The sequence below is a fragment of the Triticum aestivum genome, chromosome 2A (genome assembly GCF_018294505.1).
Source record: "Triticum aestivum cultivar Chinese Spring chromosome 2A, IWGSC CS RefSeq v2.1, whole genome shotgun sequence".
NCBI classification, from domain to species: domain Eukaryota; kingdom Viridiplantae; phylum Streptophyta; class Magnoliopsida; order Poales; family Poaceae; genus Triticum; species Triticum aestivum.
Window position 1 is genome coordinate 5,708,815 of NC_057797.1, and position 16,844 is coordinate 5,725,658.

The window sequence follows — 16,844 nt, forward strand, 5'->3', positions numbered from 1 at the left end:
ATCTAAATTATCCAGTAGATGGTAAGAAAATAAATGTGATTACTCTCTATTTCACCTTGGAGCTTGTGCAAAGGTTGTTGGTTAATCCACATACAACGATGCTCTCTCTCCACATTTATTACATGCCACATCATCACTATGTTCTAGGTGGCAAATTAACCAACACCTATCTTACATTGTTGGAGATGAGATGCCCTGACATATCTCGGTATCTCATATCAACCTTCAATCATGTGTGGGAGTTGGATAACAAAACAAATCAAGTCAAATCCAACAGAGTTCTCGATATTTGACTAGATTTGAGGGTGTAGCTAGCATACCTAGTAGTAACAAATCAGGGGCCCTGTGCAGTTGAACATGCTCCACAGGTGTCCCGTACGGGCCTGATCAGCAGACAGGGATTTCTGAGGGTGGAGAGAAACATGCACAGGACAGGAGGCCACCGAAGCGCACGTGGATTTTTAAAGCTCGGGTTTCCGGACACCCCTTGTCCTTACCCTCCAACATTGCTTTGAGATCCGTGCTAGACAACTAACTTTGTATATCAGATTTTCTCTTTTTTGTTTCTTTAAAATAAAACAATATATGAACTTCAAACTTTGCAAGACACCAAAACATTCTAACTAGAATGTGGAAAAAAAGTTTCAGATTTTTTTGTCAAACATAAATATACGAAATTAGTTTTTTTGTATTAAAAATGTACTTTTTAGTATTTATATTGCACAAAAAATTCCGAAAGTTTTTTCCCACATTCTAGCAAGAATGTTTTGTTGAGCTGCTAAGTTTGAAGTTCATATGTTGTTCTATATGGGAGAAACAAAAAAGACAAATGTAATCGCACGAATCGCAATGCAAAAATGAGTGGCTAGATAAGGGGGTGTCCCAAAGCCTATGCTCTACAACATGTTTACCCCATGCCATAGTCGAAGAAGCTTCTTGCCAGGATAGCATGCCCAAAGGTACTTGGGATTGATGACGATGCCCATCCCTCCGCTGTCGCCGAACTGCTCCTCCACCGAGGCCACTCCCAATCCCTTCACCTCCTCGCGCTCCAACGGTGTAAAAGTAACTAAATGTGTATAGATTGCAGATGGACATTTGTATTAGATTCACATATGTATAGATTGTATATGGATATTTATATTAGATTCACATGTTTATAGATTATAGATGAATTTTAGATTTGATTCACATGTTTATAGATTATAGATAAACTTTCAGAATTGATTCACATGTTTATAGATTATAGATGAACTTTAGATTTGATTCACATGTTTATAGATTTTAGATTCAATTCACCAATTTTTTCGTCCATCCATACTCTTTAATATTAATTGATGGCTTCAAAAGAGCGTCGAAAATATGGTGAAACGTTGATTAATTTCCATTTCACAACATTCTGACACTCAATGCTTTTATCTTTAGCACAAGTCATGCCCCTTTTTCGTCCATCCATACTCTTTAATATCGGTTGATGTTTCATACATGTAAATATTTTTTAGCGTTTTTATTCCAGTCGTCTCTCTTATCCATACGGAGTTCTCACATGCAAATTTATCTGGAGTGCTCAAACCATGCAGGGATTCAAAAGAGTGTCGAAATTATAGCGAAATGTTGAATAATTTCCATTTGGCAAAAATTCTGACACTCAATGTTTACATTTTTTTAGCACAAGTCATGCCCTATTTTTTCGTCCATCCATACTCTTTAATACTGGTTGATGTTTAATATTTGTAAAGAATTGGTAGACTTTTATTATATTCATCTCTTATCCATATGGAGTATGCACATGAATATTTATTTGGAGTGCTTAAACCATACAGAGCTTCAAAAGAGTGTCAAAATTATGACAAAACTTTGGTTAATTCCAGTTTGCAACATTTCTCACACTCAATGTTTTCATTTTTTAGCATAGATCATGCCCCCCCTTTTGTTGATCCATAAGTTTTACTGCTTATTTCATACTTTAACTTATTAAACTATTCCATAACATGAACGTAGGAAACGAAGCAAACATGCCACTGGGGTGGCCACACCAGGCTAGATGCATGCCACAAGGTTCACCTCACTTGCAATGAAATCTGTGCAGATCTTCAGGATGACTTTGTGGAGTGGATAGTATGTTTTCATTCAATTAGTGCTATGCCTTATCATTTTGTAGTGTATATAAAGTTGCGCCCAGAATTATCTAATTTTTGTTTTCTTTTAATTAAGCTCATCGTATCCCTTGTTGGGGATGGGCTGAGTTCATGCATGTGGCCAACCTGCCCATCGATGTGGAGGACACAATTCAGTTTGAGATGACGCTGTTAAAAAATGGCATGCTGTTGACCCTTAGGGTCACCATCGAGGAATGGAAAATGTATTTCAATGGTCGAAGTTGGATTCAGATTGCCACAGAATTAGGGATGTAAGCTAGTAAAACAACAACCGAGGACCGCAGGCCCCCTTGGCCCCCGCATCGCTCCCGCATGGGCGACTCGGGCGGCGCCAACCCTAGCCCGCCGCCGGCCTTCCTCCCCCTTCTCCTCTACCTCGTCGCCGCCGGGGAAGGTGGCGGCGGGGATTTGCCTGCTCCGTCGTGCGCGGGGGGCTCCGGAGCCGAGGCGGCGACCTCGGGTTGTGGCGCGATGCCGTCCTTAGCCAACGGCGGCCGCCCGTGCAGGTTGGCTGCCTTGGCAGCGCGGGCGGCAAGGCGGCGGCGGGTTGAGGCTGCTGGACGCCCGGTCGTGGGGGCGCCCGTCCAGATCTGACGCCTTCGCGTCCAACGCTTGGGTCCCCTTTCAGATCCGGTCTTCGGTCGTCCCAGGCTGCCGGCGCCGGGTTTGAAGATGGGGCTGGAGGCGGTGAAGTTCCCGGAGAAATCCAGGCCGATTCAGCCGGCCACGTTGGCGGCGACGCCCGCGGGCGCCGTCCCCTACTTGTAGGCGCCGTTATGGTACTCCCCTCCCCCTTTTGTCTTATTCCCCTGCTCGTTACTGGGCGAAAGCCAAAATCCTTCTGGATTGGGTGGCAGCGACGCCCGTGGCGTCGTCACCTTCTTGAAGGTCTCGCCTTTGGTGAGTTTTGGGGCGTTGCTGAGCTCGCTCCGTTGGTAGGTGTTTAGCGGCTGCGTGGTCGGAGTCTGCGGTGTTTGGGATTCCTCCATTGCAGCTTTGTCATCAACACTCTCGCCGTGCATTTGCCTCTCCTCGTGTGAAATTCCCTCTCAGTGCCCAGGTTCCCCTTTGTTGAGCTCGGAGCTGCATGTTGGCGGTGCTCTGGTTTGGTCTTCCCGATGTCAATGGTGGCGGTTTCCCATCTTAGCTCTTGGGAGAGCGTCTGTATCTTCCGACGGATCGGCGCCTCGTGCCAGGCGAGGGGGCAGGGAGCCCTTTCGGAGATGGAGGAGGTCGTATCCGTTTTGACCGCAGCCTATGGAGCTGACAATGTGTTACTTCCAATCTGCTAGTTGTGTCTCCTCAAGGCCTTCTTGGTGTCACTGAGCGGTGGACTGTGATCGGTGGAGGGCTTCATCCTCTTCAAGCTGCTCTTGGGCTTTAGTTTCTTCATCTTTGCTTGTAGGTTGTATGAAGCTAGCTAGCTGTTGCAGAGCACTATGTATCTCTTAACTGTTTTGTTTTTCTGTTCCTGTAAGTGGGTTGATGATGTAATCCTGGCCGGTTGATGGCTAAACTGAAAAAAAAGAGTTGTTGTTGCACTAAATATATATGTTGTATATATGCACACAAAGCACTTTCAATTATACACTTATTATATTGTAGTGTGTAAGTATTAAACATTAGAGAGTTGTTGTACTAAAGTGTGTATTTGAAATGTGCTATTATGACATTAGGGTACTAATATTATTGCTAAACTGAAAAAAGTTACAACGGCAACTAAAAATGCTGCCATGGCAGTGCCTTTTTTATTTTAGCATCAATCATCCTCCTAGTTACATTAATTATAGCAACAATCGCGGATTGTTCCTTTATTAGCGCAGAATGCAGTATCTAGTATGTTGCCAAGAACTGAATGCCGCCCTCACGACATCTTGCACACATAGTTCCGGATAATATTACCAATATATAATTGTGAAAAAATGATTAAATCTATTTTATTGTATCATTTATAGAGATACGCAGCCAGCCGTGGTTGAGCTTGCAAAACAAGGGGTTCCAGTAGGGCAAGGCTTGCATTGCTTTCCTGTAGACTGATAGTTTTAACGCCTGCAGGTTTTGTCCAAGTGAAGCCCTGCAGCATCCTTGCAAACAACATCATTGTGATAGAGGTACCAAGTGAAATCCCAGGACAACCCCTTCTCCCACTGCTAAAAGAAATGAAACGTAGGCCTGGCTCAGTGAGAAGAACATTCACGGTATTCAGATGCCTCTCAGGACGAAACTCTATTGGTTCGCTCCAAATCTTGGGGTTTCGGCCAAGTCCAAGCCGGCTTAAAAGGATGTGGCTATCCTTTGGGATGGTGTAGCCAGTGATAGTGGTGTCCACCATTGCAACATGGGGTAAATTAAGAGCATGGTATGGGTGTATGCGGAAGGCCTCCCGGATACACGATTTGAGATAATTTAGCCGAGGAATATCAGACTCCTGGACTAGTCTATCTTTACCAATGACAGCGTCGAGTTCATCGGTTGCTTTTTGCATGATCTCTGGTCTGTTCATCATCTCGGCGAGCGCCCACTCAACCGCATTTGATGGGTTGTCGACTGCTGCAAGCACCATTTCCTACACCGGTCGATGTTGGAATAAATAAAGCAATCAATCAATACAATACAACAACAAAAAAGGTCAATACATATATAATATATGATTGAAGAATAATTAATGAACTTTCTGTTGAGGTAGATCGTACTAACCGCCGTTTGTGCTCTTATTTCTTGTAGGGATAGCAACGGTTGTCCCTCTGCATCTTTAAGATGAACTAGGACATCCAAAAAGTCTCTAACCTCTTTATCTTCACCACCTTTCTCAAGAGTGGATGACCTTTCATGGATCCGCTCCCATATGATGGGATCATGCAACCGGTTGAGTGTTCTCATGACATCCATGGAAACCTCCTCATGGCCATCCAAGTCGAGGCCTACCAGGGCTGGGATGTAGTCAGACACGCAGAAGCTGTACACATGGTTGAGGGCCTTAAAAAGAGCGGCCGCATGTGCCTCGTCCTCATATCCAGGCCCATTAGTTGACGAAGCCGGTAGGTTGCTAAAGTATCTTTTACCGAACACAAGCCTTCTTATCAGGTTACAACAGAAATGTTGTGCCACATGGCGCACGTTGACAATGTTTTTTGCATGTGGCATCATGCGATGACAAGCGGTGTTGTTAATGTACCTTACAAGGTGGTCGTACTCCTCCTTCCGTAGGTGGTTGAGCTTCTGCTCCATGGACGAGGTGAGGATCTCCGAGGTGAGGACGCGCCTCATCTTTTTCCACTGCTCTCCATGCGGTGACAAGACGGAGCCCTTGTACCCGAAGCTGAATGTACCCGAGGCGAAGGTGGTGGGACGGGAGGCGAAAACTTCATCCTTCTTCCGTAGTACCTCACATGCTATCTCTGGGCATGTCACAACAATGACATGAGTAGCTCCGAGACGGAGGCACATGATGTGTGTGTTCATCTCCTTGAGAAGGCGATGGATCCACCGGAACACTGCCGGCTTGTTCCAAACCATCTGGTGCATGTTCCCAATGATGGGCAGTGTGGCAGGCCCCGGGGGCAGCAGACCTCGTCGTGTCCATTCCTTCTGGGACAATACCACTCTTTTGCTTTTTCTGAGAAAATACAACAGCAAGGTAGCCATGATAATTATAACCAGCGTACCAACAAGAGTCATATTGCATGAGCTGGTCAGGGTGCTATATGGACTATCCCCGCGAAAAAAAAAGAAGGTTGCTATATGGACTAGAATAGATGGAAAGCTCTGGAATAGGTAGATAGGTTGGGGGTGACAAAGGGGTGTTTTAAGACTTGTGTCCGAAGACACTCCTGCTTGGTGCATCCAACTTGGTTAACTGTAGCGTATTTATAGGACATCCGGGGAGCTAGCTAGCTTGGCTGCAGTTCGTCCACGGTTCCATGCATCGTGGACATGATCAGGTTCATATAATTATTTTATTAGTTAGAGATATTCTTCAGTTTGATCAGCTTCATGAATTTTTTTTCCATTTGCCAATATCAGAGAAGGCATCTGCTGAGGTAGTTCATATGGTGCCCTTTATCCAGACCCTTTCTCAGGTATAATTTCTGGATTTACTGCAGAACCGTTGCTTAAGCGATTATTTGTTTGTTTATTCATCCCTGAATTTCGCTCGTGCCATGCGTGGCCTGCATTCCTTGGAGATCAGAGACTATCTCTTCTTTCACTGTCAATTTGTCCTAGTAACCAGTGGCGGAGGGTCTTGGTGACCATCCCGGTGCCTTCGCCTCTACGAAATCTTTCGGCCTCTTTAACGTTTCTAAGTGTTTCCATTGGCACTCAATAAATTGCTGCACGCTCCGCCACTTATGTAATATAACAGTACTGAATGAATGAGATTCCACGGTGGAGGTCAGCCTCAGCCTTGATTTGTAATGATGCACTGGGGCCGGGTTTCTGTGGGTGTCCGTCGACCCGTACATTCACTTTCTGGAGCCATTCTCTCTTCCACACACGCATTAGCACAAGCTAGCACATGATGCACCAGTGTTTGGTGTCTCAATTCTTCCAGGAGCGTACCGGAGATGGGAAAGTATTAGGTGATACCAACCCTCCGATGCTCCTATGCTACCAACTTAAAAAAAATTCAAATTTAAACGTTCCAAAAATTATGAAAAAAATTGATCCAAATACACTTATGTCGACAACCCCTAAAAATTCAGATCCAAATACGAATTACACACGGAGAAACAAAAATGACAAATTCAGATGTGAATAGTGTCATTTTTGTTTTTGTCTTCTTTTGACACTATTCATCATGGATTTGTCCTTTTTGGTTCTCGGTGTATATTTCAAATTTGGATCTGAATTTTTTAGGGACTGTTGGCATAAGTGTCTTGAACATCCATGATTTTTTTCAGAATTTTTTGAAAGTTAAAATTTGAAAATACAAAGTTTGTATCATGGGAGCATGTAAGGGCTGGTACCACATGATATTTTCACGATGTTGACGAGTTACCAAGGCTCAAACCGCGAGCGAGCGGCATACTATGACCATTGATTGATTTGTTTTTTTAATGCCAATGACCATTGATTGATTAGTTACACATGCATATTACACGATGGACAAGAAAATATTGCAATAGGACATCTCCAATAATTGTAAGGGCATCTCCAACACTGGCCCACAAACCGGACACCGCATCTGTCCTAGGACAAGGGGGAATCAGTTCGTGCACACGGATATGGGAACCGGCCATCCAAAGAGCTATCTACTATATGTCCGCTTGAAATTCAAATTAGTGTCCATAGTTCACGCCGGATCCCCTCGGAGAAAAGCAGTAGTGCCGCGTTGACTTCGACGATGAACGACATGACACTAGATGCCGGGGACTGCCTCCCCAGCTGCTTGGCGGCGTAGTAGTATGGAGCCTTGTAATGCTCGGACCATGGCGGCGTTTGCACGATCAGTGAGGCCCTGCGCCCCGGGCCCTGAACTCCACCACGTCCAGGACCTGCACGCCCACTGCCTCGCCCACCACTAGCATGCCCACCGCTGGCCTTCTACTTCTTGAACGTTTCCTCCTTTGTGGGTCTTCGCTTTGACGTGGCGATTTTGCCGTGTCATCAAGTTAATCTGTCGGGCAAGCGTGAAGCTCGGATCCTCCATCTACGACATGGTCTCCTCCGGGTCCATGGTTCGGCGGTGGGAGGGAGGAAGAGAATGGAGAAAAGGGCGGGAATTTGGTGGAGAGCGACGGGACGGAACAAGAGAATGGGGGATTTGGCCGCGGAAACAGTGCGGCTAGCTACAAAAGTGCAGGCTCTGCCTCAGGTTTTTGGTGGTCCGACGGTGTCAAAGTCCTTCGTGGCTCGGTTTTGGACTCAGGCAAAGCCCCCCCCCCCCCCCCAATTTGTTTCGACTTTGCGGGATAATTGGATGGCTCGCGTGGTTTGGATGGGTACGAGCAGTTTGAGGGGCGGTGTTGGAGATGCCTTAAGATAGATGTTGGTAGATTTTGCCACTTAGAATTTTTCTGTGTTGTATCATACAGTGTGAGTAAGGTTGTATATACATGAACCAACACCATTGCACAAGCAATTGAAATTATTGGGATTTTCTCCCATTTATTATTTCCAATAATTTATAGGACATCACTGAGATCCAAAGATAGATTCATGCTTGACAATGGATTGTGAAAAGTTTAGTCCCACCTGGATGGATGGTGTGTTTGACCCACATGTATTATAGGTTTTCACACACCATTAAAATGTTGAGAAGAGCACACATACATGCACGCTCCTCCTTCGCTGCTCGCATCGCACGCACGTCGTGTTTCGTGATCAAACCGAGCAATGCCAAGTGTTTCGTGATCACACCGACAATCTCTTCGACGACATGGCTATCGACACAAATTTGTCTTCTTTCACCACATTGTATGTGTTCTTGTCCCTCTCGTTAGGGATTGTGTTTGGACTAGACACTGATATGATGCTTTTCACTTATTTACTCAATTGGATGACTTTTTCGGTACTTTGTTACTGGAACCAATTATCATTTCTATTATGATTACCATGGTTGGCCTATTGTTATTTTTTTGCATTAAACTTAATGGAAAATAGCTCATATATTCTACAATCCAAAAACTTGATTTGTTTAGGTAGTTTTCTCCAACTGCTTTTGCCGCAACCCTCAAACCTCCCACATCCAAGGGTGTGAATTACAAGAGATGGCATGCCAGGGTAGTTCTTTGGTTAACCACCACGAACTACTTTCATGCTTCCAAGGGCAAGCCAGAGGGGCCACCAACTCCCGAATAGAGCAAGATTTCCAGGCTACAGACACCATCTTTGCATGTGTTTTTTTAGTGCTGTTGGCACGAGATTGTTGATCCCTCCATGACCATTATGGTAAATTTCCTATTGATTCTTTCAATATGTCATTCTTCTGATTGGTGGATTGACATGAGTGCCAATATACATGTGTGTGTTGATATCTCCATGTTTTCTTCTTATCAGGTCGCAAGGACTGCAGCCATGCTGATGGGAAACATGTTACATGCTTCTATGTATGGTGTTAGTATGGTTGATCTAAAGTTTACTATGGGAAAGAACATTCAGACGTTACAACTCAGTAATCTTCAAAGTGTGGGAGTCCAATGCCAAAGCTTATAATATTGCTAAGTATTCTTGATCATGGTTACCACCTAAAGATTGGGCAACTGCATGGCTCCATATGGATCCAATATGTTTGTTAATGTTGATCAATAAAACTTGAGAAGTTTTGAAAAAAGGCTTTGGATGGCTACTTGGTCTCAATCACACATCCCTCGACTGGCTCAATGACTTGTATGCATTTCGGGCAATTTGGGAGTACCATGCCAAACCATTTTCACCTATGAAAAAAGCGACGCATAAGTCCAATGAATACAAAGTAACTTACTGAAATTAGAAGCAAAAAGGAACTAAAGTACATGAAATGAAGGCCGAGGAACGAGATGTGGGAGCAATAGGAGGCCACTGACAAGGAAGAGTGAAATAATGGACGGCAAGAAGGCCCATGGTCCTCGGACTCTTCTTTATTACCTTTTTATGTTAATCTTCCGAGTTTCCTCTTTTGTATATGGACTATTGCAGATGCTACAAGGCCCAAGGTCACTTCAAACACCCTGGTTATGACACTCTATGACTCAATTTGACGACCAAACACACGGGCTTGAATTATGTGGCTGGCCCAGTTCAAGCACTTGTATTATTCTCCTCACTTCATTCGGTTTTCCAATGGTCCTCTCTTAGTTTTTAAGTTTTCTTCCCGTTTTCAAATCATTTTCTCATGTTTTATATGTTCTTTTTATTCCCAAGATCTGAAAAAATGTTCATGAGTTAAAAAAAAAATCTTACATTAAAGAAATGTTCTCGAACTTGAAAATCTATGAATGCAAACAATGTTCACAAATACTTTCTAAACCATAAACTTATAATTTTTCATATTTTAAATATGCTTGCATATTTTATAAATTATGAAATTTTGAACATGTATATGAATTTAGCAAATATTTACAAATTTAAAGATGTACATGTATACAAAAAATGAGCCCAAATTTAAAAGCAATTCTCTCATTTATTTTAAACCGATTTTCATGCATTTAGAAAATGCTCAAGGATTTACATACGTTTGCTAAATAATAATTTTTTTGTGAATTTTATAAATATTCTTGATTTTTAAAAAGGTAAAAAGGACAAATGACAAAACCAAAAAATATGAAAAAACAAACAAAGGAAAAAGGAGAAAGGAAAAAATCATTAGAAATATTGAACCTAAAAAATGAGAAAGTCGATGAATGAACAACTATCAGTTAGCCTAGCTAGGGTGGCCCAGTACTTGGCTTTGCTCCACATGTTCACACAATGAGTATCAAACAGGTAGTCCGTCGTCCAAAAAGAAAGGCCACGGGCAAACAAAGCTGAGTATTACCTTCCAAAGTGCAAAAAATAAAATATACTCCATTCCTAAATATAATTTTTTTAGAGATTTCAATATGAAGTACATACAGAGCAAAATGAATGAATCTACACTTTAAAATACGTCTATATACATCCATATGTAGTCTGTATTAAAATCTCTAAAAAGACCTATTTTAAGAACGGAGAGAGTACATCCGTAGGCAAAATAAATAGAAGAAAAATGAGGGAGAGGATCGGGCGAACCCTCTAAAGACCCATGAGCCGAAGCAGGATGACCGATCCCCTCGAGACCTCCTATCTATCGCTCTTTGTGGGTGACTAGGAAAAGGGCCATGCGTTACAATGAAAAAAAAATCATAATCTTCAATGGCCATGACCGCATTTTGCTGCATCACCGAGGTACACTATCACTCTCAATTTTGTGAAATATTTTTTTTTGTTTTGAAATCATGAACATGTTTTTAAAACTCGTGAACATTTTTCAAATTGATGTACACTTTTACACTTGTTCGAACATTTTCTAAAATCAAGAACGTTTTATACTATCCGCAAACTTTTTTTTTAGTTGTGAACATTTTTTTAACAATTTCTTGCAAGGGCGAACATTTCTAGAATCGATGAACAATTTTTTTAGAAATTGGTCATACAATTTTTGAAATACATGAACATTTTTTCGAAATGCATGGTTATTTTTTGAATCAGCAAACATTTTATGAATGAATAAACTATTTTGTAAGTCACAAACAATTTTTGCAATTTTAGGATATTTATCCATTCATGAACTTTTTTGAATTGGCAAAATTTTGTTCCATTTCATGACGATTCTTTAATACACAGGCATTTAAAAAATATTGAACAATTTTTTATTTCCCAAACATTTATTTTGAAAAAAATCTGATTTTTTAAAAAAAGCAACCATTTTTTAAAAAAAATCCTGAACATTTTTTAATCACAAACATTTAATGATTTATTAAACATTTTGTTTCAAAATTATTTTGTAATTTTTTTTAATTTTTTGAAGTCCAAAATTATTTAAAGTAGAACAAAAGGAAAACAAATAAATTAAATTTGAAAAAAGCCACCCGGACATGGGCTGGCCCAAATGGGCACACTGTGTCTTCTCCCAGCACGTGGAGCGCAATATAGAAGGTCCCTACTACATCGGTCGGCCCAGGCTGGGGATTCCCCTGTGTAAAATGTTTTTTATCATTTATAAGTGGCATTGGTGGGCAATATTTTGCAACTTTGGAGGGAATTTTCATGACATACCGCCATAAGCAATAACCTCTTTATTATTAAATAGGTATAGATAGATATAGATTGGCGGGGAAACGCACTAGCGGTCGGTCAATTGGTGCACGCAGCCAAAGCTAGTGCGAAACATGTCACTGTAGCAAAACCGGACCGAACACCATCACATATTGAATCGACTACGGTATCAAACCGGAGTGATGCACTATGACTTTTTTCATCAGCGATGGTTGCTGCTCTGGTGCGCTGGTCCTATGGGGACTTAGGACGACGACTTCCCGAATGTCTAGTATAAATAAGGTTTGCTCAGTTTCGATGAGGGATGGATGATGACAGTGAAGCGCCTTCGGCTCGCTTCAGTGCTTGTAAATGTCGCTAGGTGGTCCATGTGTCTGTTGTAATTTTTAATTACCTCTCGTGTCCTTTGTGCTGCATGCACACCTGACTTATTTGCATGGTTTCTCATGCATAAAAAGGCATCATGAAATTATTTGCACGGTTGATCATCGTCCTTGATCTTCATTAAAGTGGTTTGATCAGCCAAGCAGATGATTTTCCAACCTGACTATCAATTCCCCAACTAGTTCTTGGTACCCTGACAAGAATTGCACACCGTACGGCCCATCCGGTGCAAACATAAAAGAAGACCATAAATCTTGGAAAATTTGTATAAGCTCACTATTAGAAAACATTATGTTTATAAAAAGAGGTAATATCACTTTTAGTCACAGAACTTGCGTCGGATGTATAGTTTGGTGCTAAAACTTAAAAATACGGTTTTTGGTAATCTAACTTGTGTTTAGGTGCAAATACGGTCACTCCGGCTGTTTGCGTGTGTACACGCCTCTGGTGTGGCATGCCATGCAGGCACGGGCCCACTGCCAGTGAGATATTACTAAAGGGCGACACGCCCACATTTGTTTTATTTTGCACAGAAACTCTTGAATTTATTTAATTACAAACAAAGGCCCTCAAATAAAATAAAATAATGTTGCGTCCGATGGTTCGAACCCGCGACAACCAAATAACACATCGGCGCACATGAGATAACCACTACACCTACCTCTTTGTGTTCAAAACGAGAAACGTTAAATTTTATGTTTTTGCAATGACGACTACTCGTATCCAAATAATTTTTCTCTAACCAAATTTCCATTAAATTGAGCGCCCGAAATTTCTGAATTTAAAGGAGAGAAACTAGTCTAACAACCAAGGGAAAAAACTGCACGCTATAGCAAAATAGAGCTGGCCTCAGAATATGCTATCAGTGTGCTATATCACGCTATAGCATGCTATTAGCAAGGCGTTATACACTGATTTATTTAGCGAGGTAATTCTTAATACGCTATAGCGTGCTATTAGCGACGCTATTTTTTTAGTGCTAACAACACATGAACATAACTTAAATCCTTATATGGGCATACAATATCAGACCGTCTTTTGGGAAAAAAAATTGTGTTATTCACTCTAATTTTAGAAAGTTACGTTATTTAAAATATTATTCTCGGTGCCGCAACAATGAATTGGACTCGTGACTTTTCTATAGGAAACGAGTCGGGCAGACCACTGTACAAGAAGCACTTGTTTAAAGTAATGTGTTAAACTAAGTATATTTAGACATTAACAAATTAAATTCAAAATTTCAAGCAAAAAAGCCCAGAATTGCCGAGATATTTCGAAAACAGGATTTTGCAGCTCCTTCCAAAAAAACTGGAAGAAAAAAATCTTGCTCGTGAACAAGTTTGTGTACGTTTTGGGTTAAACATTATACATTTTGATGCATGTTTTAAAATCGAATTTCATTTGAAAATTTCTTGCAAAAAAAGTTTTTTCCGAAACCTATTTTTCTAGCCAAACCCGGGAAAACAGAATTGAGAAAAAAAATTAGCTCAGTGTAAAAGCAAGATGTATCTCCACGAAAAAATGAAAGTGTGCTTGATGCAGTGGTTCGCTAGTGTGGCCACGTATATGAAGTCGTGAGTTCGATAGGCCATAGCCTCACTGGCATGCCATGTAAGCACTGAATACAGACAAAGTGGCCGCATTTGCATGAGATGACAAGTTATGCGACCACAATTTTGTATTTTATAAGTTTTGTAACTAAACTAAACATCAAGCGCAAGTTGCATGACTTTCAGTGATATTACCTCTTACAAAAAAAAATAAGGTTGCATAGTATAATCTATTTTTAAAGAAAATCGAAAAGACGCTCAAACCTATTAGCCACAGATCAACAACAGAAAGATATTACAACTAGGTCCCTAGGCTGCTTCACTCCTCCAATCTCCTGGTTGGGCCGTTGCTGCACCGCCGCAGCCACTCCGGTAGCCTCCCCACTACTAGATCCGAGTGAACGTCGTAGTTTAACGCACACTGTCAAACATTTGGAGATGAAGTCGTAGTCGCCCGATTCGAAGTCCAAGAGTTGAGAGCCTCAACACTGAACAAGCCGACGCAGAAGCAACAGAACATGGCACACTGCCGTTGCGCCCTAGGATGAAGACAAACATGCCAACCACCCAAAGCCTGCACAAACTCTTGAAGCTTCCCAGCGGTGCTGCATACGCCGCTGCCATGACACGGACGAAGCTTGAGGACAAAACAGTCAATGGTACTGCTGCCGCCGTCGCCTCCACAGCGACACCAGGCCCAGAATCCGCTGGTCCTTCAGCGCTAAAGCCCGGTGCGCCGTTGTTGAGGTGGAGCAAGGATTGGGAGGACATTATTTCCATACACGTAGAGACTGCTGCCCCAACCCCCCACTTCCTCTAATAGTACTCCCGGGGAGGGGAGTTTAATTAGAAAACATAAGAGCATCTCCAGTCGTTTGGCCCCCCAGCGCACCCGGCGAAGGGTTTTGGCATTTGTGCCAGCATTTTTTCCGGCCTGGGGGCGATCGAGTTCCCAGCCGCGCCCCAGGTTTCGGCCCTCAAACAAATAAAAATTCAAAGTTTTGCTTTCCCCCTACCAAAAAGACGACACAGTTCAGCGATCATGCCACAGGGTCGGCGATCCATCGTAGCCAAAATTCGGCGATTAAAAGGGTAGGAACAATGGACATGGAGCTCATCAAACGGCAGGCTCCTCTGACGCAGGGCTGGCTGAGGTCGGCGTCAGCACAACTTCAGTGCTTGGGCTCGGGGCCGGCGTAGGTTCAGCGCTCGAGCTCGCCGTCGGCGTGGGCACTGCTTCACTGTTCGGGCTCGGCGTTGGTGTTGGCGTAGGAATGGTGGTCGCCAACGGTCCCGACATCTGGTTCAAGTCAGGCCGCGCTCCACCAGGTGTTGGGTTTCGTAGTAATTTCAAAAAATTTCCTACGCACACGCAAGATCATGGTGATGCATAGCAACGAGAGGGGAGAGTGTGATCTACGTACTCTTGTAGATCGACAACGGAAGCGTTAGCACAACGTGGTTGATGTAGTCGTACGTCTTCACGGCCCGACCGATCAAGCACTGAAACTACGGCACCTCCGAGTTCTAGCACACGTTCAGCTCAATGACGATCCCCGGACTCCGATCCAGCAAAGTGTCGGGGTAGAGTTCCGTCAGCATGACGGCGTGGTGACGATCTTGATGCACTACCGTCGCAGGGCTTCGCCTAAGCACCGCTACAATATTATCGAGGTCTATGGTGGAAGGGGGCACCGCACACGGCTAAGAATATGATCACGTGGATCAACTTGTGTCTCTAGGGGTGCCCCCTGCCTCCGTATATAAAGGATCAAGAGGGGGGGTGCGGCCGGCCAGGGAGGGCGCGCCAGGAGGAGTCCTACTCCCTCCGGGAGTAGGATTCCCCCCCTTTCCTAGTTGGAATAGGATTCGGGAAGGGGGGAAAGAGGAGAGAGAGAAGGAAGGGGGGCGCCGGCCCCCTCTCCCTGTCCTATTCAGACTAGGGGGGAGGGGCGTGCGGCCCAGCCCTGGCCACCTCTCCTCTCTTCCACTAAAGCCCACTAAGGCCCATATACCTCCCGGGGGGTTCCGGTAATCTCCCGGTACTCCGGTAAAATCCCGATTTCACCCGGAACACTTCCGATATCCAAATATAGGCTTCCAATATATCAATCTTTATGTCTCGACCATTTTGAGACTCCTCGTCATGTCCGTGATCACATCCGGGACTCCGAACAAACTTCGGTACATCAAAACTCATAAACTCATAATATAACTGTCATCGAAACCTTAAGCGTGCGGACCCTACGGGTTCGAGAACAATGTAGACATGACCGAGACACGTCTCCGGTCAATAACCAATAGCGGAACCTGGATGCTCATATTGGCTCCTACATATTCTACGAAGATCTTTTATCGGTCAGACCGCATAACAACATACGTTGTTCCCTTTGTCATCGGTATGTTACTTGCCCGAGATTCGATCGTCGGTATCTCAATACCTAGTTCAATCTCGTTACCGGCAAGTCTCTTTACTCGTTCCGTAATACATCATCTCACAACTAACTCATTAGTTGCAATGCTTGCAAGGCTTATGTGATGTGCATTACCGAGAGGGCCCAGAGATACCTCTCCGACAATCGGAGTGACAAATCCTAATCTCGAAATACGCCAACCCAACATCTACCTTTGGAGACACCTGTAGAGCACCTTTATAATCACCCAGTTACGTTGTGACATTTGGTAGCACACAAAGTGTTCCTCCGGCAAACGGGAGTTGCATAATCTCATAGTCATAGGAACATGTATAAGTCATGAAGAAAGCAATAGCAACATACTAAACGATTGGGTGCTAAGCTAATGGAATGGGTCATGTCAATCAGATCATTCACCTAATGATGTGATCCCGTTAATCAAACAACAAATCTTTGTTCATGGTTAGGAAACATAACCATCTTTGATTAACGAGCTAGTCTAGTAGAGGCATACTAGTGACACTCTGTTTGTCTATGTATTCACACATGTATTATGTTTCCGGTTTAATACAATTCTAGCATGAATAATCAACATTTATCATGCTATAAGGAAATAAATAATA

The 16,844-nt window shown here is 43.1% G+C and overlaps 1 protein-coding gene across 1 annotated transcript; it reads right to left on the reverse strand.

Moving 5' to 3' along the window:
- Positions 1–3,935: 3,935 nt before the first annotated feature.
- On the reverse strand, positions 3,936–5,976 carry LOC123184172 (tyrosine N-monooxygenase). The gene is made up of 2 exons (XM_044596335.1): positions 4,857–5,976; positions 3,936–4,725 (listed from the first exon to the last, which is right to left on the reverse strand). Exons 1-2 carry the CDS (start codon positions 5,835–5,837, stop codon positions 4,105–4,107), a joined length of 1,602 nt encoding a protein of 533 aa, XP_044452270.1. The 5' UTR covers positions 5,838–5,976; the 3' UTR covers positions 3,936–4,104.
- Between the last annotated feature and the right edge of the window lie 10,868 nt (positions 5,977–16,844).